Source organism: Mustelus asterias, unplaced genomic scaffold (genome assembly GCF_964213995.1).
Source record: "Mustelus asterias unplaced genomic scaffold, sMusAst1.hap1.1 HAP1_SCAFFOLD_2557, whole genome shotgun sequence".
Taxonomy (NCBI): domain Eukaryota; kingdom Metazoa; phylum Chordata; class Chondrichthyes; order Carcharhiniformes; family Triakidae; genus Mustelus; species Mustelus asterias.
The window spans coordinates 17,716-42,341 of record NW_027592502.1 but is presented as its reverse complement, the minus strand read 5'-3'; the positions used below and the strand labels follow the sequence as shown (position 1 = coordinate 42,341).

General features: G+C 45.5%; 1 protein-coding gene across 1 annotated transcript in view; it reads right to left on the bottom strand.

The window, feature by feature from the left end:
- Positions 1 to 893: 893 nt before the first annotated feature.
- LOC144489801 (NACHT, LRR and PYD domains-containing protein 3-like) overlaps positions 894 to 24,626 on the bottom strand; it is a gene marked incomplete at its 3' end in the record, with an annotated part of 35,773 nt that continues 12,040 nt past the window's right edge. Inside the window, exons 8-11 of the mRNA XM_078207650.1 lie at positions 15,504 to 17,289; positions 12,781 to 12,867; positions 5,072 to 5,242; positions 894 to 1,064 (exon numbers count right to left, since the gene is read on the bottom strand). Of these exons, the coding sequence (XP_078063776.1) occupies positions 894 to 1,064; positions 5,072 to 5,242; positions 12,781 to 12,867; positions 15,504 to 17,289 (2,215 nt within the window). The remainder of the gene's footprint in view (positions 1,065 to 5,071; positions 5,243 to 12,780; positions 12,868 to 15,503; positions 17,290 to 24,626) is intronic.

Here is a 24,626-nt window from a genome sequence, read left to right as displayed (position 1 = left end):
GGGTTCTGAAGACTGTGGAGGAACAGAGAGATCTTGGGGTCCATATCCACAGATCTCTAAAGGTTGCCACTCAATGGATAGAGCTGTGAAGAAGGCCTATAGTGTGTTAGCTTTTATTAACAGGGTGTTGGAGTTTAAGAGCCGTGGGGTTATGCTGCAACTGTACAGGACCTTGGTGAGACCGCATTTGGAATATTGTGTGCAGTTCTGGTCACCTCACTATGAGAAGGATGTGGAAGCGCTGGAAAGAGTGCAGGGGAGATTTACCAGGATGCTGCCTGGTTTGGAGGGTAGGTCTTATGAGGAAAGGTTGAGGGAGCTAGGGCTGTTCTCTCTGGAGCGGAGGAGGCTGAGGGGAGACTTAATAGAGGTTTATAAAATGATGAAGGGGATAGATAGAGTGAACGTTCAAAGACTATTTCCTCGGGTGGATGGAGCTATTACAAGGGGGCATAACTATAGGGTTCGTGGTGAGAGATACAGGAAGGATATCAGAGGTAGGTTCTTTACGCAGAGAGTGGTTGGGGTGTGGAATGGACTGCCTGCAGTGATAGTGGAGTCAGACAATTTAGGAACATTTAAGCGGTTATTGGATAGGCACATGGAGCACACCAGGATGATAGGAAGTGGGATAGCTTGATCTTGATTTCAGATAAAGCTCGGCACAACATCGTGGGCCGAAGGGCCTGTTCTGTGCTGTACTGTTCGACTGACATCCCATTGCTCAGGGATCAGAGAGAGAAGCAACAGGAGTCAGAGGAAAAGCAGTTTTCCTTATTCATAACTGACGCCAATAGTAACGGGCAGTGTTTTTTATACAAATACCAGTGGTGAAATTATATTGTTGAATATTCAGTTATTATAAACACAATCTCACACAGTCTGCTACTTACTGCAGTTTCTGTATTTTACAGTCCGGATTCCTCAGAGCCCCAGACAGCAGTTTCACTCCTGAATCTCCCAGGTAATTGTAACCCAGATTCAGATCTATCAGTGAGCGGTTTGTACTGAGAGCAGAGGCCAGGTCCTCGGCACAAGAATCAGTGAGATCGTTACCACGGAGACTGGAGATCAGAGAAAAAAATAACAGGAATCAGGGTAAATCCACAGTGTTTTTAAGAATAAGATGATTAACAATAATAATGTACAGCGCGGGACATTCAAGAAACACAACTTCAGTTCATACAGAAGGCAAAATTCTATTGATGCTGTAAATCTGAAATATGAATAAATATGTTGGAGACTCTCATCAGGTCAGGCAATATCTGTGAAGATAGAAACAGATTTAGTTTCAGTTCAATTCGCGAAACTTAGAAATTGGAAATAGCGGTGAATTAAATTGTTTTAAGTGACAGGGAGCTGGGGATGGGCGGGTGACAAGGAAAGAACAAAATGGAAGTGCCAGACTGATTAAATGACAAAAAGGATGATGGGGAAAGGGAAGAGCACAGGATTCCCATGTCTTTACCCTGAGTCACAGGGAGGGACATGGGATGGTCAGTGGCTCAGGAATGGAGTGTGTGGTGGGGTTGAAGATGATGCGACAGAAACCTTTCTCACACTGCCAGTGGTTCGGGTCTGGAATTCACAGCCAGGAAGTGTGGTGGAGGTCGGCTGCATCGAAGCAGTCAAAAAGGAATTAGATGATTTTTTGAATATAAAGAATGAGCGGGGATACGAGAAAAACGCTGGAGAATGACTCAAATTCCTAATGCTAATTTGGTGAGCTGGTGCAGACACGATGGGCCAAATGGCCTCATTGGGCACCGTAAGAATTCTGTGAAGATAATGGTTGGAAATGTATCGATATTTCAGCTGGAAGTTGGTGATGTTGCCGTGTGGACAGTGTTAGTCGCCATAGTCCTCAATAAAATGTTAATACTGATAGGCAGAGGGATCTGGGTGTACAGGTCCACAGATCACTGAAAGTGGCAATGCAGGTGGAGAAGGTAGTCAAGAAGTCATACGGCACGCTTGCCTTCATCGGCCGGGGCACTGAGTTTAAAAATTGGCAAGTCATGTTGCAGCTTTATAGAACCTTCGTTCGGCCGCACTTGGAATATAGTGTTCAATTCTGGTCGCCACTCTACCAGAAGGATGTGGAGGCTTTGGAGAGGGTACAGAAAAGATTGACCAGGATGTTGCCTGGTCTGGAGGGCATTAGCTATGAGGAGAGGTTGGAGAAACTTGGTTTGTTCTCACTGGAGCGACGGAGGTTGAGGGGAGACCTGATATAGGTCGACAAGATTATGAGAGGCATGGACAGAGTGGATAGTCGGAAGCTTTTTCACAGGGTAGAAGAGTCAATTGCTAGGGGGGCACAGGTTTAAGGTGCGAGGGGCAAGGTTTAAAGGAGATGTACGAGGCAGATTTTTTACACAGAGTAGTGGGCGCCTGGAACTCGTTGCTGGGGGAGGTAGTAGAAGCAGATATGGTGGTGACGTTTAAGGGGCGTCTTGACAAGTACATGAATAGGATGGGAATAGAGGGATATGGTCCCCGGAAGGGTAGGGGGTATTAGTTAAGTCAGGCAGCATGGTGGGTGCAGTCTTGGAGGGCCGAAGGGCCTGTTCCTGTGCTGTAATTTTCTTTGTTCTTTGTGTTTCTCTCCAATAGAAAGAGAGACAATTAGTTACATGTAGCTTCAGGGATACAATTTAATAAACGTGCGGCAATGGGAGGAGATGGGATTCCATGAACCCCACAGCCGGTAAGAGGACCAAACCCTCAGATTTAGCATCATTCTACATCACACTCTAAACACCAAACCAAATGAACTAACCAACTCCACATATAACCAAACAGGCACATTAATATCTGACAGGTTCGGGAAATCCGTGCACTCAGGCAGCACAGGCAGAATCACAGAATTGTTACAGAGCAGGTGGAGGCCATTCGGCCCATTGTGTCTGCACTGACTCTCCGACTGAGAAAAGCACTAAGTGTCATCCCCCCACCTTCCCCCAAAACCCTGTGCATTCCAGAGCTTAACCACTGGCTGCAGGGGAAGACCCCATTCAGGCAAAGCTGGCACCAGATTTAAAGGCAGCCAGCGGCACTTTTAAAGGCTCTGAAGGGAGCAGTGAGGGAGCCCTGGTTAATGAACAAAGAGCTGAAATGGCAGAAGGCAGATTAAACCCAATTCGCTTACACTTCCCTGGAAATTCTCAAGGTTATATCGGTTTGGAGGGAGGCTCTGTTCCCTCAGGAGTGGAGGAGGAGACCTGTCACACCAACCCAAGCAAGTCTGGATAGAAACTGCCGAGGGCCAGAGCAGGCAGCACGTGGCTGCAGTGAGGCAAAAGGATCAATAACCTGATATGTTCTGACAAGGAGAGTGTTAAACTTACAGGCTGATATGTGAATAAGGATGAAAGAGGAATGGTGGAAAGAACATCTCCACCCAGACACTGGCAAGTCCAGGCAGCAGCATCAATCTTCAGGAACATGTCAGCCTCTCTGTGAAGGGTTCCGGTCAGTCAGAGATGACTGCTGCACTGCCGACACTGAGTGACCATCCTGGTGGTCCCATGATGGGCAGTCTGGCAGCACCATAGGCTTGTGTGTGTCTTTGATGGGTGAGTATCAATGGAAATTTATGTGCTTTAGAAGAGGGCACACAGGGTCAGAGAAGGAGCCAAGAGTGACAGTGTCTGGATTGTGTCATCCTTATGCCAATGGAAGATGCAGTGCTGGAGCTGGGAGACCTGGAGGCTGGGTGGGCAATCGCTGATGGTGAGATGGGTTGTGGATCCAGAGAGAGTGAGTGAGTGAATGGATGGGCACAGGAGAGACTCTGCTGCTGAGTCCAAAACCTGGTGCTTGTGTGTCTTCCATTGGTCACATGGAGCTCTGGGTTAGGAACAGTCAGAAGTTTAACAACACAAGGTTAAAGTCCAACAGGTTTATTTGGTAGCAAATGCCACTAGCTTTCGGAGCGCTGCCCCTTCGTCAGGTGGAGTGTAGAAATGCTCACAAACAGGGCATACAGAGACACAAACTCAATTTACAGAATAATGACTGGAATGTAGTCTTTACAGATAATCAAGTCTTAAAGGTACAAACAGTGTGAGTGGAGGGAGCATTAAGCACAGGTTAAAGAGATGTGTATTGTCTCCAGACAGGACAGCCAGTGAGAATCTGCAAGTCCAGACAAGCTGTGGGCCATTCGGCCCATCAATCCTTCACTAACAACAATCCCGCCCAGGCCCTATAACAGTAACCCTACATATTAACTCTGCAAATCCCCCTGACATGAAGTGTCAATTTACCATCGCCGCTCAAACTAGCGTGCACATCTTTGGCATGTGGGAGGAAACTGGAGTAACTGAAGGAAACCTGCGCAGACACGGAGAGTACATGCAAACTCCACACAATCTGTCACCCAAGGCCGGAATTGACACGGGTCTCTGGCGCTCTGAGTCAGCAGTGCTAACAGCTCTACCACCCTGCCGACCATGATCAGCCGTGGTTCGTCCCATTTGCAGTGAGTATAGGACGAATAATTTCTATATTTTTTCATAAGATAAGCCTGGCATGCCATGAAAGACTCAAGCCAACATTTTCTCAAATGTTTATAAAATACGTTCATAAGGTGACCAAAACTATATACGTTACTTCAGCTGTGCTGTGACCACAAACCTATCAGATTTGTGACTGGCGACCTTTGCTCCCAGGCGAATTGTCCCTCATTGCCTTTTCTGTTGATTTGTCAAAGCTGTCGGCTCTTATAATATGAAGTCATGTGATTGGATCAGGTTGGGGATTCTGAGAGTCAGCACACCCGAAGGTAGAAATTCAATACAGTTTGCAGTTGCCAATGACTGGACCTCAGAGGGTGAACCATAACATTATTCCCCCACTCCCTCAACATAAGGATCTGTGGGACTGACATCCCATTGCTCAGGGATCAGAGAGAGAAGCAACAGGAGTCAGAGGAAAAGCAGTTTTCCTTATTCATAACTGATGCCAATAGTAATGGGCAGTGTTTTTTATACAAATACCAGTGGTGAAATTATATTGTTGAATATTCAGTTATTATAAACACAATCTCACACAGTCTGCTACTTACTACAGTTTCTGTATTATACAGTCCGGATTCCTCAGAGGCACAGACAGCAGTTTCACTCCTGAATCTCCCAGTTTATTGAAACCCAGATCCAGATCTATCAGTGAGCGGTTTGTACTGAGAGCAGAGGCCAGGTCCTCGGCAGAAGAATCGGTGAGATCGTTACCAGACAGACTGGAGATCAGAGAGAGAAAAATAACAGGAATCAGGGTAAATCCAGTGTTTTTAAGGATAATATCATTACCAATAATAATGTACAGCGCGGGACATTCAATGAGTATTCTAACTGAGTGCAGTTAGACAGAGACACCAGGAGATGGAGACAGTGAGGGGGGTAACTGAGTGCAGTTAGACAGAGACACCAGGAGATGGAGACAGTGAGTATTCTAACTGAGTGCAGTTAGATAGAGACACCAGGAGATGGAGACAGTGAGTATTCTAACTGAGTGCAGTTAGACAGAGACACCAGGAGATGGAGACAGTGAGGGGGGTAACTGAGTGCAGTTAGACAGAGACACCAGGAGATGGAGACAGTGAGTATTCTAACTGAGTGCAGTTAGACAGAGACACCAGGAGATGGAGACAGTGAGGGGGGTAACTGAGTGCAGTTAGACAGAGACACCAGGAGATGGAGACAGTGAGGGGGGTAACTGAGTGCAGTTAGACAGGGACACCAGGAGATGGAGACAGTGAGGCAGGTAACTGAGTGCAGTTAGACAGACACCAGGAGATGGAGACAGTGAGTATTCTAACTGAGTGCAGTTAGACAGAGACACCAGGAGATGGAGACAGTGAGTATTCTAACTGAGTGCAGTTAGACAGGGACACCAGGAGATGGAGACAGTGAGTATTCTAACTGAGTGCAGTTAGACCGAGACACCAGGAGATGGAGACAGTGAGTATTCTAACTGAGTGCAGTTAGACAGGGACACCAGGAGATGGAGACAGTGAGTATTCTAACTGAGTGCAGTTAGACAGAGACACCAGGAGATGGAGACAGTGAGTATTGTAACTGAGTGCAGTTAGAGGGACACCAGGAGATGGAGACAGTGAGGGGGGTAACTGAGTGCAGTTAGACAGAGACACCAGGAGATGGAGACAGTGAGTATTCTAACTGAGTGCAGTTAGACAGGGACACCAGGAGATGGAGACAGTGAGTATTCTAACTGGGGCTCAGGAATGGAGTGTGTGGTGGGGTTGAAGATGATGCGACAGAAACCTTTCTCACACTGCCAGTGGTTCGGGTCTGGAATTCACAGCCGGGAAGTGTGGTGGAGGTCAGCTGCATCGAAGCAGTCAAAAAGGAATTAGATGATATTTTGAAGATAGGCAATGAGCTACGAAAATGGACACGACAAAAAGGCTGGAGAATGACACGAATTTCGAATGTCAATTTGGTGAGCTGGTGCAGACACGATGGGCCAAATGGCCTCATTGTGCTCTGTAAGAATTCTGTGGAGACAGTGGTTGAAAATGTTATCGATATTTGAACTGGAAGTTGGTGATGTTGCCGTGTGGACAGTGTTAGTAGCCACAGTCCCCAATGAAATCTCTCCAATAGAAAGAGACACAATTTGGTACATGTCGCTTCAGGGATACAACTTAGTAAACGTGGGGATATGGAAAGAGTTGGGACTCCATTAACCCCACAGCCAGTACGAGAACCAAACCCTCAACAACAGCGTCATTCTACATCACGCTGGAGACACCGAACCAACTGAACTAACCAACTCCACACAGAGCCAGAACGGGCACAGTAAATGTCTGACAGGTTCAGGAAATCCGCCCACTCAGGCAGCACAGGCAGAATCACAGTATTGTTAGAGAGCAGAAGGAGGCCACTCGGCCCATCGTGTCTGCACTGACTCTCCGAATGAGCAATTCACTAAGTGGCATTCCCCCACCTTCCCCCAAATCCCTGTGCATTGCAGAGCTTAACCACTGGCTGCAGGGGACAGCACAATTCAGGCAAACCTAGCACCAGATTTAAAGGCAGCCAGCAGCGCTTTTAAAGGCTCTGAAGGGAGCAGTGAGGGAGCCCTGGTTAATGAACAAAGAGCTGAAATGGCAGAAGGCAGATTCAACCCAATTCGCTGACACTTCCCTGGAAATTCTCAAGGCTATTTCGGTTTGGAGGGAGGTTCTGTTCCCTCAGGACTGGAGAAGGAGACCTGTCACATCAACCCAAGCAAGTCTGGATAGACACTGCCAAGGGTCTGAGCAGTGGCTGCAATGAGGCAAAAGATGAATAATCTGATATGTTCTGACAAGGTGAGCGTTAAGCCTACAGGCTGATATGTGAATAAGGATGAAAGAGAAATTGTGGAAAGACCATCTCCACCCAGACACTGGCAATGTCCAGACAGCAGCATCAATCTTCAGGAACATGTCAGCCTCTCTGTGAAGGGTTACATGGAACATAGGACATAGAACAGTACAGCACAGTACAGACCCTTCGGCCCACGATGTTGTGCCGAGCTTTGTCCAAAACCAAGATCAAGCTATCCCACTCCCTATCATTCTAGTGTGCTCCATCTGCCTATCCAATAACCGCTTGAAAGTTCCTAAAGTGTCCGACTTCACTATGACAGCAGGCAGTCCATTCCACACCCCAACCGCTCTCTGAGTAAAGAGTCAGTCAGAGATGGCTGCTGCACTGCCAACACTGAGTGACCATCCTGGTGGTCCCATGATGGGCAGTCTAAATTAGCGTCAGGTTTGTGTGTGTCTTTGACGCTGTGTGCCCTCTTCTACAAGAACATAAATTTCCATTGATACTCACCCATCAGAGAAGGAGCCAAGAGTGACAGTGTCTGGATTGTGTCATCCTTATGCCAATGGAAGATGCAGTGCTGGAGCTGGGAGACCTGGAGGCTGGGTGGGCAATCGCTGATGGTGAGATGGGTTGTGGATCCAGAGAGAGTGAGTGAGTGAATGGATGGGCACAGGAGAGACTCTGCTGCTGAGTCCAAAACCTGGTGCTTGTGTGTCTTCCATTGGTCACATTGAGCTCTGGTTTAGGAACAGTCTGCAGGACATGTTGGAATGTGTATTACCCTCTAACATTCTTCACTCTCTCACAAATCAACAGCTGCGGTGAGCGGGAGACAGGCGTGTAGCTCTGAAGATGGGGAGGGGTCAGAGGATGGATTGTCACATTATACTCTATAACGTCCGCCAGAGCAGATAATGTCTCTCACGATTAGCAAAGGGGTTACAATCTGGCAGCACAGGAGAGCACACACAAACCCGAGCAGCTGATGGAGGCAGGAATAGCTGAGTTCACTCACACTCTCGAGGGGACAGGTCATTGTCAGCTTCAGGAAGATGAAATGTGACTGGAGTCTTTAACAATGCAGCAGATACTGGAGCTGCAGCGTAGGATACTTTAACATTTGGTGGAGTTTCCAAAGGCTGTGTGTATCCATACACAAAGGATGGAGGAGTCAATCCAGGCCAGCAGTGTTACCATGTCTCAGGTCTGAGCACAAATAGCATCCTCCACAGAGAGATTGGTGATCTTCATGGAGAGTCACATCCAGCCTATCACCCACAGGAAATACACATGAACCTGCATGTTCTCACCACCTCCATGAGCTCTGTGGAACACGGGCTGCAGGAGGGGTGGGAAAATGTGGCTGGAGTAACTGCCAGGACCTCCCCAGCTGAGCAGGGAGGGTCCAGTTTGCCCTGAATGGATAGAGGAGCGGCTGCCTGCAGTATTCGGGAGCTCCTCTCAGGATGCCCCTGGTGTGGGCAGTGGGTCCCCTTCTGCTCCGACTGTGACACAAGCACCTCACGAAGCTATGATGACAGAGACAACTCCAGCATCTGTGCAGAGGACCCGCAGTTGGCCGGATCCTTCCAGGACTCAGGAAATCCGAGGACAAAGGCCACGGTCATCAAAATTCCCAGAGGAGAGGAGAGAGGTAAGATGCTGCCTGCAGCTCAGCGGAAAGTGCGGGGATGCCGGTGGTTGTCATGGTGGGGTTGCTTCCTTGGGTTTCACAGGATTATACTTTGTTATTACTGGTCACTTTGTTATGTCTGTATTTTGAGTAAATTCAGAGATGGAGCACCACTAAAAAAATCCTTCACCATATTACTGGGTCTTTAACAGTTCACTGGGAATGTGAGATGGGAAATACAGCACTGAATCAGGTCAATACAATTCCAATACCTTTGTTTCATGTCGTGACGGCTCCAGGGAAATTATAAAACATTCACAGAAACAGCAACAGTGCTGGAGATGGTGAAGATTTATTACACTGAATGGCTGTGTGAGTCAAGGTTCTTGGAAAACATGTCTGCATTACTGAATCTCCATCCTCCCTGACACATATCCCATGTCCCTGGCCTGTGGTCCATGGGGTTCCTCATCATGAAGCATCTGGTCAACATTGTATTGCATCACACTTTCTTCAAAGCTTCTCCACTCTAGATCCAGGTTGTATGGAACACAGCACAACACCTGGACATTTGAGACCCTCGCTGAGTATATTAAATAGTTCCACCAGATCTATCTTTAGAATTCCTCTGGCCTGTGCAATGGTCACACTATTTGTCCTGTCGCAGCTGTTTTTTCTCTCTTCCGTGACTGTGTTTGGGTTACACACAGGCACAATTACCCACCTCTACAGTGGGTAGCGCTTGTCTTTATTAATTCTTTCATGGGATGATGGTATCACTGGCAATGCCAACACTTGCAGCCCATCCCCAATTGCCTTTGAGAAGGAGGTGGTGAGCCATCTTCTTAAATTCTGCAGAGCATCTGGTACAAAACCATTAGGAAGGGACATCCGGGATTATGATCCCGCATCAGTGATGGAAAAGCAATATATTCCAAGTCAGAATGGTGTGTGGTTTGGAAAGAAATCTGAAGCTGGTTGGTGTCCCATCCTTCTGATATCCTTGGCCATCTCAGTGATGGATAGTGCCTGTTTGGGTGATGCTGGCTCAGGAACCTTGGTGAGCTGCTACATTCCACCTTGTATGTGGTAAAATACTGCCACTGTGCGTCAGTGGTAGAGACAGCCAATGTTTAGTTTGGTGAATGGCCAGCTGATCCAGTGGGCTCATTTTCCATGGATGAGCTTCTTCTGTGTTTTTGAAGCTGCAGACAATCCAGCAAGATGAGCGGATTCCATCACACTGCTGACTTGTGCCTTGGAGATGGTGGGCAAAAATTTGGGAGACAGGAGGCGAGTTCCTCATCTCCGAATTCCCAGACTGTGATCTGCCCTTGGAGCCATAGTGTTTACAGTTCAGTGTCTGTTCAATGGTCCCAGTGCGCCCCCACCACTCAGAATGTTGATGGTCGAGGATTCAGCGATGGTGCTGCCATTCAATGTAAAGGGAATATGGTTAGATTCCCGTCTGTTGGAGATGGTCCTTGCCTGGCATTTGTGCAGTGAAACATTACTTGCCATTTATCAGGTTAAGCCTGAAAGTTCTTCAGAGCTTAAGACGCTAGCTCTGTCGAAGAGTCATCCAGATTCGAAGGGTTAGCTGTTCTCTCTCCACAGAAGCTGTCAGACATGCTGAGCCTTTCCACCATTTTCTGTTTTGTTCAGGTCTTGCTGTTTATGGGCATGGACTGCTTCAGTCTCTGAGGAATTGTGAACAGTACTGAGCATTGTGCAATCATTAGTGAGCATCCTCACTACTGACATTATAATGGAAGGCAGGACATTGATAAAGCAATTGAAGGTGGTTGGGCTTTGGACATCACCCTCAGGAACTCCTGCAGTGATGTTCATGAGGTACTGGAAGGATGACACTTTTCTGACGTTCAAGAGCAGACTGATGGAGCAGCAATTCATCAGATTGGATTTGCCCTGTTTTTTCCCACATTGTCCGGTAGATCCAGTGTTGTAGCTGTACTGGAACAGCTTGGCCAGGGGAATGGCTAGTTATGGAGCACAATTCTTCAGTACCATTGCTGGAGTACAGCCAGGCTGACAGAGTTTGCAGTATGCAGTGCCTTCAGTCATTTCTTTACCTCACATGCAGTGAATCAAATTGTCATCTGTAATGTTGGGGACCTCAGGAGGAGGCCGAGATTAATCATTCTACTCAGCACTTCTGGCTGAAGATGGCACTGATGCTCTGGGTTCCCTCATCAGTAATGATGGAATTCTTGTGGCATGTTTATAGAATCATAGAATTCCCACAGTGTCGAAGGAGGCCCTTTGGCCCATCGAGTCTTCACCAATTCTTTGAAAGAATATCATATCCAGGCCCTATCTCTGTAACTCCACATATATGGTCCACTAATCCCCTTACCTACACACCCTGAGACACCTAGGGACAACTTAGCATAGCCAATCAACCGAACCTGCACATCTTTGGCCTGTGGGAGAAAATTGGAGTACCCAGAGGAAACCCACACAGACACTGGGAGAACGTGCAAACTCCACACAAGTCACCCAAGGCCGGAATTGAACCCTGGTCCCTGGTGCTGTGAGGCAGCAGTGCTGACCACTGTGCCACCGTGTCACCTCATGTAAGCGGCATATCCACCATTTGTGGCATGTGTAACACTATTTCGGACTGGATATGGCAACACTGCAGATCTCTGATCTGATCCATTGGTTTTGGTGTGATTGAGCTCGGTCTATCATATGCTGCGTCCGCTCTGTGGTCTGGTGGCCGTGTGCTGGAGCTTCACATCTCATCTTTAGATAAACCCAAGTCTCATTTGGCAGTATATGTAAAGAAAATTAGTCGTAGTAACACAGTACTGGTTTCTGGGGAACGCCACTGTCAGCTTCCCATAAATGAAAAAGTAGAGATCACCTCTCCTGCCTATTTCCTGTCACTCAGATAACTTCATGTCCAGGCTGCCTTTGTCTCTTTTATTTCATGGTCTTCTTACTTTGCTCCCAAGCTCAGTATGTGTCTACTCATAGCGGATCGTGTTTTTAATAACAAAACTACTGACAGCAATGGTATATTTTGTATCATTATTTGTGTTCTTAAAAACAATGTCCATTATTAATAGGGACATCATTCAGACTATTCTGCACTGTGATTATTGCCATTGCCAGCTGAGCTGTGCCTTGAACTGCTGGGCTGTAAGCTCTGGAATTCTCTTCATAACCCTCCCCACCTCCATCTCTGCATTCTCTTTTCAGATGCTCCTTAAGCTCCGTTTAACGTAAATTTGAGAGTGGATCCCTCGGGATAAAACTCATCAGAATTCAATGTCGTTTGTAATCTGCCTCACCGATATACTGCAGTTTTCTATGTTTAATCAAACTGAGAAGCCGACAGACATAAACATCTATAATCTGAATGACAAATTATACTGAATTGAACATGCGACCAGCCATATCGGGGAATTCTATAAACATTTAATCGTTTTGTCCATCTTTTTTATTTTCATGAATGGTTTTGAGAATAATTATAAATGATTAGTTAAATCTTTCACTCCTGAATCTCGCAGTTTATTGTAACTCAGGTTCAGACACATCACTGACTGGTTTGTACTGAGAGCAGAGGTGAGAATATCTGAGGCTGTTACTCTCCAAACTGGAGATCAGAGAGAGAAAGATTTCAGGAATCAGAGCGAATCCGTGGTGTTTAACACGAATACTGACAGGAATGATGTGGAACGGTTATTAATGACACGATTACTGACACTGATAATAATTTACAGTGTCAGACCATCCACTGATTATTAACACAATCTCACACAGTCTGATACTTACTGCAGTTTCTGTATTTTACATTCTGGATTCCTCAGAGCCGCAGACAGTAGTTTCACTCCTGAATCTCCCACTTTATTGCGACCCAGACTAAATGGAGAAAGTGAGAAACACATTAAATTCAGATTAATGTTCAGCAGGAAAAATAGCTGGATCTATTTTTGTGTCAGAAACTTAGCAAGTTAAGATTCAAGTTACGATACGATACCTCACCCAAGTTGATCTTTCTCTACACCCCAGCTGTGACTGTAACACTACATTAGAACATAGAAAAGCTACAGCACAAACAGGCCCTTCGGCCCGCAAGTTGCGCCGAACAATTTCCTTACATTCTCGGCTCATCGATAACCCTCTATCTTACTAACCTCCATGAACCTATCCAAAAGTCTCTTAAAAGACTCAATCGAATCCACTTCCACCACCACTACCGGCAGCCGATTCCACGCACCCACCATCCTGTGAGTGAAAAACTTACCCCTGTGATGTAATGATGACAATGATATAATGGTCAGCATAGTTGCTTTCTAAGCAGTTGATACAGGTTTAATTCCCAGCTATCTCAGTTTGTTGCAGTGGATGAAGAGAGGGCCAGGAGCCTGTAACCACAACCTTAAATAGTGAGTCAATCCAATTGAGTCAAGTCTGTGGCTCCAGACGGGAGCACTGGTGTTCAGCTCAGCTGAGGGTTGGAGGGTCAGTTGATCATTTAATTACGCTGGGTCGACCCACACTGAGTTCAAAAGGGAAATGGTGAATCTAATAGCGACACAGAGGAAACTAAATTCATTGGTTGGTAAAAAAAAAAATGCCGTTTTCGACTGGCTTTATATTGCTGTGAACTGGAGGAAGCAACTGAAAGGGTCAATGATGGTTCTGCTGTTGATGTGGTGTACATGGATATTCAAAAATCATCTGATGCAGTGACACAACAGACTTGTGGCATAAGCTCATAAAATAAATGGGAAAGTAGCAACGTGGATACAAAATTGGATGAACAAAGAGTAATGGATATTTTTAAGGCTGGAGGATGTCGGTAATGGAGAACCCAAGCAGTTGGTATTGGGATCCTTGCTTTTCCCTGATATATCTGAATGATCTAGGTGTTTGGGTGGCACGGTAGCACAGTGGTTAGCACTGCTGCTTCACAGCTCCAGGGACCTGGGTTCGATTCCCGGCTTGGGTCACTGTGTGTGTGGAGTTTGCACATTCTCCTCGTGTCTGAGTGGGTTTCCTCCGGGTGCTCCGGTTTCCTCCCAGTCTAAAGATGTGCGGGTTAGGTTGATTGGCCATGCTAAAATTGCTCGTTAGTGTCCTGAGATGTGTAGGTTACAGGGATTAGAGGGTAAAACATGTAGGGATATGGGGGTAGGGCCTGGGTGGGATTGTGGTCGGTGCAGACTCGATGGGCCGAATGGCCTCTTCCTGCACTGTAGGGTTTCTATGGTTTGCAGTCTCGAGGAAAATTTCAAAGTTTGTTGATCACAGAACAATTTGAGGCATTGTAAACTGTGAGAAGAGCTTGGGACTGAAAAACAGACTATGGTGCAGTGTACAGATAGATGGTAGATTAAGTTCAATGCAGAGACGGGTGAGGTGATACTTTCAGGAAACATGCACATGAGGAAGCAATATAAAATAATCGGTAGAATTGTTAACGGATTGCAGGATCAGAGGGACTGAACACATGTGTGCATCGATCATTGCCATTGGCAGGGCAAGTGTAGGTAGCAATTAATAAAGAATACAGCATCTTGGGCTTACTGTTATGTAATAACTTGTGTTTGTGGGTGTTACACAGTAATTCATGAGTTTAAGTTTAATTTGTGTTTCTGTGCTTGTGAGCTCAGAAAGGGCCAAAACTTTAATTTCACTTCACGTTAAACAAAGCTGCCTGCTTGCGGGTTTTTGGTTTCAATTTAAACTGTCCCTACATTTTAATTTAAGGTTTACGACGTTGTAAGAGTTATAGAGGTTTAAAGAAATGGTTGCTTCTATTCAGAGGCCCACAATGAATGATAGAAGCTCTGAGTTTCAGTTACAACCAGTTAATCCAAGAAGCAAGACGGAGTTCACAGAGGCTGCCAGTAGAGGCAGCGCAACGCAGGCATTCAGAAAGCAACCCGAACTGATGATGTCACCAGTGATCACGTGACTTATAAAGGGACATTGTCCCAATATAACACACACCGACTGTAATACATAACACAGGGAGAGCGCAGTAAAATAATCCTGATCATAATTAAACACAAACTGTAAGCTGTACCGAACAAGAGAAACTAATTTCTGTATCGCATCGTACAGAATCAGATGGTTTCTGTTGGGAGAGGGAATGATCCTTTTTCAGATTTTGGAGGGAGGCCTTTACAGCTCTAATTATTTAAAATTCATCCCAATAATGTTTTTATTCATTCAAGGAACGTGGGCATCGCTGGTTATGCCAACATTTATTGCCCACGCCTATTCCACGAGAATCTGCCTTCTTGAAACGATGTAGTTTTATCAGAGAATCTAGATTTATTACAGGTTCAGAAGAAGGCCAATCGGCCCATCATATCTGCATCTGCTCTCAAATGAGCATTATTACTTTGTGCCATTCTCCCACACTTTGTGACCATTGGACATTGTTTCTCTCTTGATGTCCTCGAATGAACATGCCTCTGTTTTATTAGAACAAAGGAAATGGCTTCTCAACAATGAAAATATCCGCTCTGAGACCAAACAGTTACCTCAACTCCTGACACTTGTGCAGAACGGGTCCCAGCCGCTGGAGCCCTTCACACTGAATGTTGCATCGCTCCAGATCGAGGTGTTTTATTGTATCACAGAGTCCAATGACATGAGACAGGACCGCACAGTCAATCGGGGTCAGTCGCAATCCGCGAAATGAAAGTTTTTCCATAGATCCCACTGTGTTCCGAGCCAGTGCTTTATTCTGAGTCTCAAACAGGTAGTAGAATGTGTTCAGGAGCTTCCTCTTCCCAGTTTCAGTCTGTGTGTCTCTAATCTGCCCTTCAACCTTCTCCTTCACCCAGTCAATCACTCGGCAGGTTGTTTGATGAAGAAATGGACCCAGAAACTCCACCAGGGGTCGAGCTGACTGTGGGGAGGACAGACCAGCAACAAAACGGAGAAATATCTCAAATCGCCCATCTTCCTCACTGTGGGCTTCACGGAGGAGTTTCACGATCTCCCCAGGATCTGGAGTCAGGAATTGTGTGAGTGCAGCTACAAACTCTTGGATGGTGAGGTGTGGGAATGTATAAACCACACTCTGGGCAGAATCATCTCTCTCCAAAAGTTCCATCAGGAACCCAGACAGGAACTGGGAAGGTTGTAGATTGTACTCAATCAAATCTCCATTTCTAAACACAATCTTCTTCTTGGAGACTCCTGTGAAGGCCATCTCACCAAGCTTCAGTAACACATCACGGGGGTTTTCAATCTCTCGGCCATGGTTTTTCAGAATGTTGTAAATATAGTAGGAATATAGTTGGGTGATGGTTTTGGGAACTTGCTGCTGTTTCCTGTCTCTTTGTGTAAAGAAGGGACCCAGTGACAGACCGAGGATCCAGCAGTAGGAAGGGTTGTAACACATGGTGTACAGGATCTCGTTCTCCTCCACGTGTTTGAAAACAGCTGCTGCCACCGTCTGATCTTCAAAAAACTTGTTGAAATATTCCTTCCGTTCATCACCAACAAATCCCAGGATTTCAGCCCAGACACTGATGTCAGCCTTTTCCAATAAATGTAATGCAGTGGGGCGGCTGGTCACTAACACTGAACATCCAGGGAGCAGCTTGTGCTGTATTAAACTGTACACAATGTCAGACACTTCACACCGGAATTCGGGATCTGTGCACATGGACTGAGGTTTTGTATTTCTCCGATTGTCAGCAAAATCAATACTGTCCTTGAATTCATCCAAACCATCGAATATAAACAGTAATCCCTCTGGGTTCTTCCAGAGCTCTCCCAGAATATTCCCAAAGTAAGGATACTGATCCAATATCAGATTCCTCAGGTTTATTCTACAGTTAATAGTGTTCAAATCCCGGAATTTAAAACTGAAAACAAATTGAAAGTGTGGGTATATTTTCCCAGTGGCCCAGTCATAAACAATCTTTTGTACCATTGTTGTTTTTCCAATTCCCGGCACTCCACTCATTGCTGCTGAACTCCCAGATTTGGATCTTGAATGGGATTGGTGGAATAATCTCCTAATTCTTTGCAGCAAACTGCCCGTCTGGGAAAAGCTGCTCTGGAACAATTGATCAGTTCGGATTTTTTCCAGTTCTCTCCGGAGATCTTTCTCTCTCCATTCTTCATGGTCTCGGCCTCTTGCCAGCAGTTCATGTTCGACAAGTGTCCGATCTCGAACAGTAGAAATCACCGTTAGCTCAGCGTATCGATCAACCAGCTGGAAAATCTTAACCTTCTCCTTTATGAGGATAGTGTTCACTCTCAGTGTTTCAGTTTGTACCCGGAGTGTCTCCTTGTGTTTCTGTTGGAGATCTTCAATGAGAACAGAGAGAACTGTTAGTTGCATTAAAATACCATCTTTGCTGAATTGTTAGACTTACTTTACAGTGTCAGTCAAGGTTTGTGCAGGAATTGAAATTAAGTTATTGGAAACCTCGCTTCACAAGCACCAATTTTCAATTAAAGTTTCAGATCGTGACTTAACTCTAATATTTCCATAAATTTCCATTTTATGAAGGTGATGTTTCCTCTCTGATGGTTAATGCTTTCCAACCTGCCCTTAATACAGACACCTCACTGGGAGTCTGCAAGGATCATGGTTACATGATAGACAATTTTTGAGTCCATTAGTCTGTGAACGAGTCGGTGTTCCCAATCTGCTGCAGAAATGGTAAATGGGATATTGGATATGAATGGGAGACGGAGAGATTGTAATTGTTCAGGAGTCTCACTGTGACTGCATCCCTCCTTCAACAGGTTCCCTTTCATACTGTGTGAACATTGGAATACCAACAGCTTTGAACATTGAAAGTTCTCCTATTCTATCAGGCTGTTGCCTGGTCACCCATGTTACTGGGGAGCCGGTTGGCTCAGTTGGTCAGATTGTGGGCCATATTGTGTCAGCAGCACGGGGTCCGGTCCCCGTTGTATCTGGGGCAAATTCCGGACCTCACTCCTTGCCTTATCCGTGCCGGAGATCATTCAGCCGTGGTTCCAACCTGCCTTCAGACAGAGAACTCAAAGAATACCCACCCCTTTGATGTAGTGTATTTCAGTAATCAATAACTATGTTTCAGCAGTTGTACATATAGATACATTAACTGTGTTTTGATAACCATTCTGCCATGATGGCTACAAGAAAAAGAACAAGGAGCTACTTTACTAAGTGTAATATGAAACCAGGAAACATTCACAGTTCATTTGAACTGTTTAACAATAATTATAATTCATGGTTAATTATGTTTCTTGTTTCCTATCACCTCGTTTTGGGAAATTGAAAATGTATTTATCTTCGTTCTTACATTGGGTTTGAAGGAAACCCCTGAATTAAGGGATTATCCTTTCAGTAGAGTAATGTGCTCTCTTTAACGACCATTAGGAAACTAACCAGTAATTTTGTATTAAGCCTAAATACTCCCTTTTCCTCAGAGACATTCTTCAGATTAATGTTCAATTGTGTGAACACCTGTAGTATCATCATTTTTATCAAAGGTTGTCTGACCTCTCAATCTGTTCTGTGATACGGTAAAGATTATTGGGGGCGATTCTCCCATCCCAACGCTCTAAATCTTTAGTGCGGCGGGCCGGGACAATCGCTTGTGGGCCGATTTGTGGGATTCAAGCATGCATTCCCGATGCGCACGCATCTCCGAGTGCCGGATATCCAGCACAGTGGGGACCACGCTGGAAACCAGTGGGAACAGCAGGTACGAGATTTTAATCTATTTTAAACTTATTTTAAAGTTATTAGCGGGCCTGGAACTGAAGCCTTCGGACCCGCAACATCTCGCACTCCCGTCAGTGCAATTTCACTCCAGTGCCGTTCAGATTCGCTCCCCAGTTTCAGGGAACTAACAGGAGACCCCGCTGGAGTGAAGGGAGGGGTGCAATTGGGGCCCCTCAGGGGGTTTGGTGGGTTCAGGTTGTTCCCCCCTGGGTATGGACACTGTGGCAGGGCCAGACTGTGCTCCCGGCACTGCCTAATGGGCAAAGTGCCCATGCCCATGGTGCACCTTGGCACTAAGAACCAGGCATGGGGCAGTGCCAAGGGGGCAGGGCCTAGGTGGCCTCCATGGGCGGGGTGTCTGCTTTCTTTGGTGGTGGGGGGCGTCTGCTGGGCGGGATTAGGGTGTCTACCTCCCATTGGTGGGGGGGGGGGTGGGTAAGAGAGAGAGAGAGAGAGATCCGGAGAAGATCGCGGTGCTCCGGGACGGGAGAGGGTCGGGGCTGGCCTGGGAAGTTGGGGGGGCCGTTAGGGGCGTTGGACCCAAGGGGCAGCACTACAGGGTCCCGTGGCTGGCCAGCAAACTGCAGGCTGACAGCTCGGGGCCACTGCGCATGCGCAGAGGTCAGGAACTGTCAGCCTCTGGTGTGAATAGGCCCCACCCCCCAAACCTTTAATGAGATTCACGCTTGTGACCTCTGCATTGCACAGACTGTGGGAGATTAGAGTTTGTACTCCCACTGAAAAAACAATCGTCATTTATACCAGTCTCCCGCCAATTCAGCACATAGAACAATTTTGGGAGAATCGCCCCCAATGTCCCTCATTTCTTTACCATTTTCCCTACAGTTCAAAATGGAACAAATCAGAGCCCCGGAAATACAGGCCTCTCAGCCTGACCACTGTTATTGGGAAGATACTGGAAGGGATATTAAGAGCTATTCTTTATGAAACATTAGAAATTCACAATAAACTTCCAAGTTTAGCCCCAACGTGGGGAAAATCAGAGCTCGGGAACTGCAAGTCGACCAGCCAGACGTCCGTAACCAAGTGGACATTGCAAGGGATAATATAAAGTTTTCCTTATGATCACTGGGAAAGGGAAGAGACCATTAGAAATTCACAGAAGAACTGAAAAAGGTCCAACTTGCTGGAGTTTGAGGAAGTGAGTAGAATCATAAATGATGGAAATACGGTGGACATTGTCACCCTAGACTTTTAGAAAGCCGTTGATAGGTTTCCTCACCAAAGAATGTTGTTATATCAGTGGAAATTTGAAACTCTGCTTCAGGAATCGTCTTCAATATTGCAACTAAAACTTAGTGGACTAGATGTAGTTTGGCTTGAAGACATGTCACAAATGATCTGAACAGAAAATATTGGATAAGATCAGCATCCATGGAGACAGTAATTATCATTTTGATTCCATATGGCGCTCCCTCAGAACTCAGTCACATTGGACTCAAAATGTTAACTATCGTTCTTTCTCCAGGTACTGCCAAAACTAAGTCTATCACACTTTTTTTTTGTTTTTACAGATTTCCACATCCATAGTTTTATTAAAAATGTTAGCCCGGGATTCTCTACTCCTCACAGTCTGATATTCAAGAGCTGAGCAAGGTTTAACATATGAACTCGGGGCTTGCAGCATTAACGTGATGTCTACAGTAAGTTTGCAGATGCCGACAATACAATGGTTTACATGGTAGAAGGCAGTGAGATAAAGAAAAGTTTAGATCTGTGATAGCAGTGGGCACACATTGTTCATAAGTTAATAACATATAGGAGCAGAAATTGGCCATTCAGCCCATCTAGTCTGCTTCGCCATTCGATCATGGCTGAAATGCTCCTTATCTCAATTTTCCAGCCTTCTCCCCATTACCAATTAAAAATATGTCTCATTCCTCCTTAAATTTACTCACTGCCCCAGCACTTCAGGGTCGCCAATTCCACAGATTCACAAAACAACATATTAAGATAGATGTATCTCATACATAGTGGTCGAGCTAATATTGAACAGACGGATTCTTTGTGTGAAAGATATTGAGACACAGAGACAGAAGAAGATCTCAGTGCCAGCGTACACATATCACTGGAGGTCTGTGATCAATGTTGAGAATCTGTAGCTAAAGGTAACACGACATTGGGTTACATTCACAGAACCAATCAATATTAGATAAAGAAGCAGTAGCTATAGGAGAGTGAGAGCAGAGGACACCGGGACAGACATTCAATAGACCTTAGGGGAGAGAGTGTGAGAAGAGAACGCTGGGATACTGAGACAGACAACAGAACCTAGAGGAGAGCGGTAGAGGACGACACTGGCACAGACATTCAACAGCACCCAGAGAAGAGTGAGAGGGGGGAACACTGGAATACTGGGACAGTCAGCAGCACCTAAAGAAGAGGGAGAGAGTGGGACACTGGGACAGACAGTCAGCAGCACCTCGAGGAGAGTGCGAGAGGAAGACACTGGGTCACTGGGACAGACAGTCAGCAGCATCAAGAGAAGGTTAAATATACAGCAAAGAGTGCAGTGAGAAATTTGAACACTAGCTTGGAGTTTGGAGATGCTGTGTTGACATCAGGATTCAAAAATGGTGCGGGGCCAGGGGAAGCAGCCGATTGGGTAAGTATGATCGGGTACGTTTTTATTGGTTTTATCACTTATGGTTTTTAAAGTCTTTATTTTGTGGTTTCTCGTTTGTCCCTGCCATTATGCAGGAACAAGGAACCGGGAAGAAGCGATGTAGAGTAATTGATATTATTTAATTTTTGATATCTTTCAAAAGGTAAAGGGCTAGGTCATGGCAGGAGATCTCAAAGCTGTGGTGCGCTCCTCGTGTTCCATGTAGGAAGCACACGTGTGCAGCAAGTGTCTCCAGCTGCTGGAAGCCCATGTTTTAGAGCTGGAGGTCGGCTGGGACACTATGGAGCATCCACAAGTATTGAGCATTGCACTTATGGACAGGTGGTGACACCGCAAGGTAAGTCTCAACAGACAGGAAGGGAATGGGTGACGACCAGGCAGATCAGGAGGACTAGGCAGGCAGTGCAGGAATCTCCTGTAGCCACTCCCCTGCAAATCAGGTATACCGCTTTGGAAATGACCTCTCAGGGGAAAGCAGCAACAGACAAATCTGTTGCACCAGGGTTGGCCCTGCTGCATAGAGGAGGAGAAAAAAGTATGGGAATGCAATCGTTATCGGGGATTCAATTGTAAGAGAAATAGATAGGCCCTTCTGTGGTCACAGACAAAATTCCTGGATGATACGTTGCCTCCCACGTTCTAGAGTCAAACATTTTTCATGGACAGTTAAAAAAAGACAGTAAGGGGAATAAGAAAAGTGATAGGCAGATAAACCAAGGGCCAAAATCAAACAGTGCCACAATGAACACACAGTGGGAACGGGACAATTGACAAAAAAACTTTGTGCTTTAACGCACAGAAAATTTGAAATAAAGTGGATGAATTAATCGTGCAAATAGATGCAAACAGGTGTGATGTCGTCGGGAATGACTGCAGATTGACAAGCGATGGGACACCCAGTGGTGTTCACTATCTAGGAAGGAGAGTCAAAAAGGAAAAGATGATAGAGCTGGTTTGCTGGTTAAAGAGGAAATTGGGTAAATAATGAGGTAGAATATTAGCTCTGATGATGTGTAATCCGCATGGGTCGTGCTGAAAAGGCTCAGAGGTTACAAAAGTTTAACTTGGAAAAGTGTGAGGTCATGCACTTTGGTCACAAAAATAGGAAGGCGACTTAGTATTTAAATGGGGAGAGACTTCGGGGTGTTCCGGTGCTGAGGGATCGGAGTCACAGAAAACTAGCATACAGGTACAGCAGATAATAAAGAAAGTGAATGAAATAGAATATGAAGGTAAGGAAGTTGTTGCAATTATACAAGGCATTGGTGAGGCCGCACCTGGAGTATTGTGCACAGTTTTGGTCCCCGTATTTGAGGAAAGATGTCGTGGCATTGGAGGCAGTTCAGAGGAGGTTCACGAGATTGATTCCAGTAATGAGGGGTTTGTTGTATGAAGAGAGATTTAAAATAGATTCAGCTATACTCTCTGGAATTTATAAGATTGAGGGGAGATCAAATTGGAGCTGTTCAAGATGATAAAAGGTATTGATAAAGTAGACATGGAGTGGATGCTTCTGCTGGTGGGGCATTCTCGGATGAGAGGTCATAGTCTTAGGATGAGGGGCAGCAAATTGAAAACAAAGTTGAGGAGAAACTCCTTCTCCCAAAGGGTTGTGAATCTGTGGAATTCACTACCCGAAAGTGCAGTGGATGCTGGGACAGTGAGTACATTTAAGGAGTTAGACAGATCTTTAATTGGTAAGGGAGTGAAGGATTATGGGAAGAAGGCATGAAAATGAGGATAAGGAGCATGATCGAACGTTAGAGCGTACTGGATGGGCGGAATGGCCTAACTCTGCTCCTATATCTTATGAACTTATGAAAACTTTAATGGGGATTGTAGATAGACCCACAAACTGTAGTGATGAGGCTGAGGATGGCATTTAAAGGGAAATTAGTGACGCATGTGCTAAAGGAACATCAGTAATTGTGGGTGATTTTAATCTGCATATAGACTGGCCTAGTGAAATCAGACACAATAACGTTGAGTAGGAGTTCCTGGAGTGTATACGGAATAGTTTTCTGGAACATTCTATTGGTAGTGGGGAAAGTGCTATAGTTCATTAATAGCACTTGAAAACAGTGGCAGGATTGGACAGTCAGCATGGATATATGAAGTGGAAGTCTTGCTCGGGCAAATCTACTTGAATTTTTTCCTGGAAGCAACTAGCAGAGGTGACGAAGGTGAGTAAATGGTTGTGATTTATTTGGACTTTCAGAAGGCTTTTGACACGGTCCCAGGTAAGAGATGAGCCTGTAAAATTCAACACATTGATTTGGGAGCAGTGTATTGAGATGGACAGGAAATAAGCTGGCAGGGAGCAAACAGAGTCGCAATAACTGGGTCTTTTTCCAAATAGCAGACTGTGACTAGTGGGATACCGCACGGATCGGTGCTGGGACACCACTGAAAGGGTTAATGTCACACAAGCTGCTATGAAAAAAAAGTTCTTATAAAAGTTTTCACAGATAAGCACCAAGACGAGTCACTTAAGGGGACTGTGATTGGTTTTAATCTCTGAATGATGTGAGCTTAATCAATAACTGAGCGGACTGAGGTAACTCCTAAATGTGATTGGTGTATGCTAATTACCTAGAATTGAATTTGAGGCTATAATTGCTTCTGTATTTAGGAATTCTGTATTCTGGCTAGTTACAGACTGTGACCTGTGACTTTCCAGAGACTTCACTAAGTAGATGATTAAAACAGTTGTTTAAGAGAACTCCGTGACTTGGTCTAGTTCCTTGAAAGATAAAGTTGTGATCAATTAAAAGGCTGATACCAATTACTACAACATCACTTATTCATGATATATATTAATGATTTAGATGAGGGAACTAAATCTAATATCTCCAAATGTGCAGACTACACAAAACTGGGCAGGTGGGTGAGCTGTGTGAAGGATGCAGAGATGCTTCCATGTCATATGGAGAAGCTGATTAAGTGGGGAAATGCATGGTAGATGCGGTATCATGTGGACAAATGTGAACTTAGCCACTTTGGTAGCAAAAACTGGAAGGCAGATTACTATCTGAATGGCTATAGATTTAAGGGAGATGCACAACGAGACCTGGGCGTCATCGCACACCAGTCACTGAAGGTAAACATGCTGGTGCAGAAGGCAGTAAAAAGGCAAGTGGTGTGTTGGGCTTCATACCAAGAGGATTCGAGCACAGGAGCAGTGATGTCTTGTTGCAACTACAGGGACTCGGTGAGATTACACCTGGATATTACATGCAGTTTTGGACTCCTTATCTGAGGAAGGTTGTTCTTGCT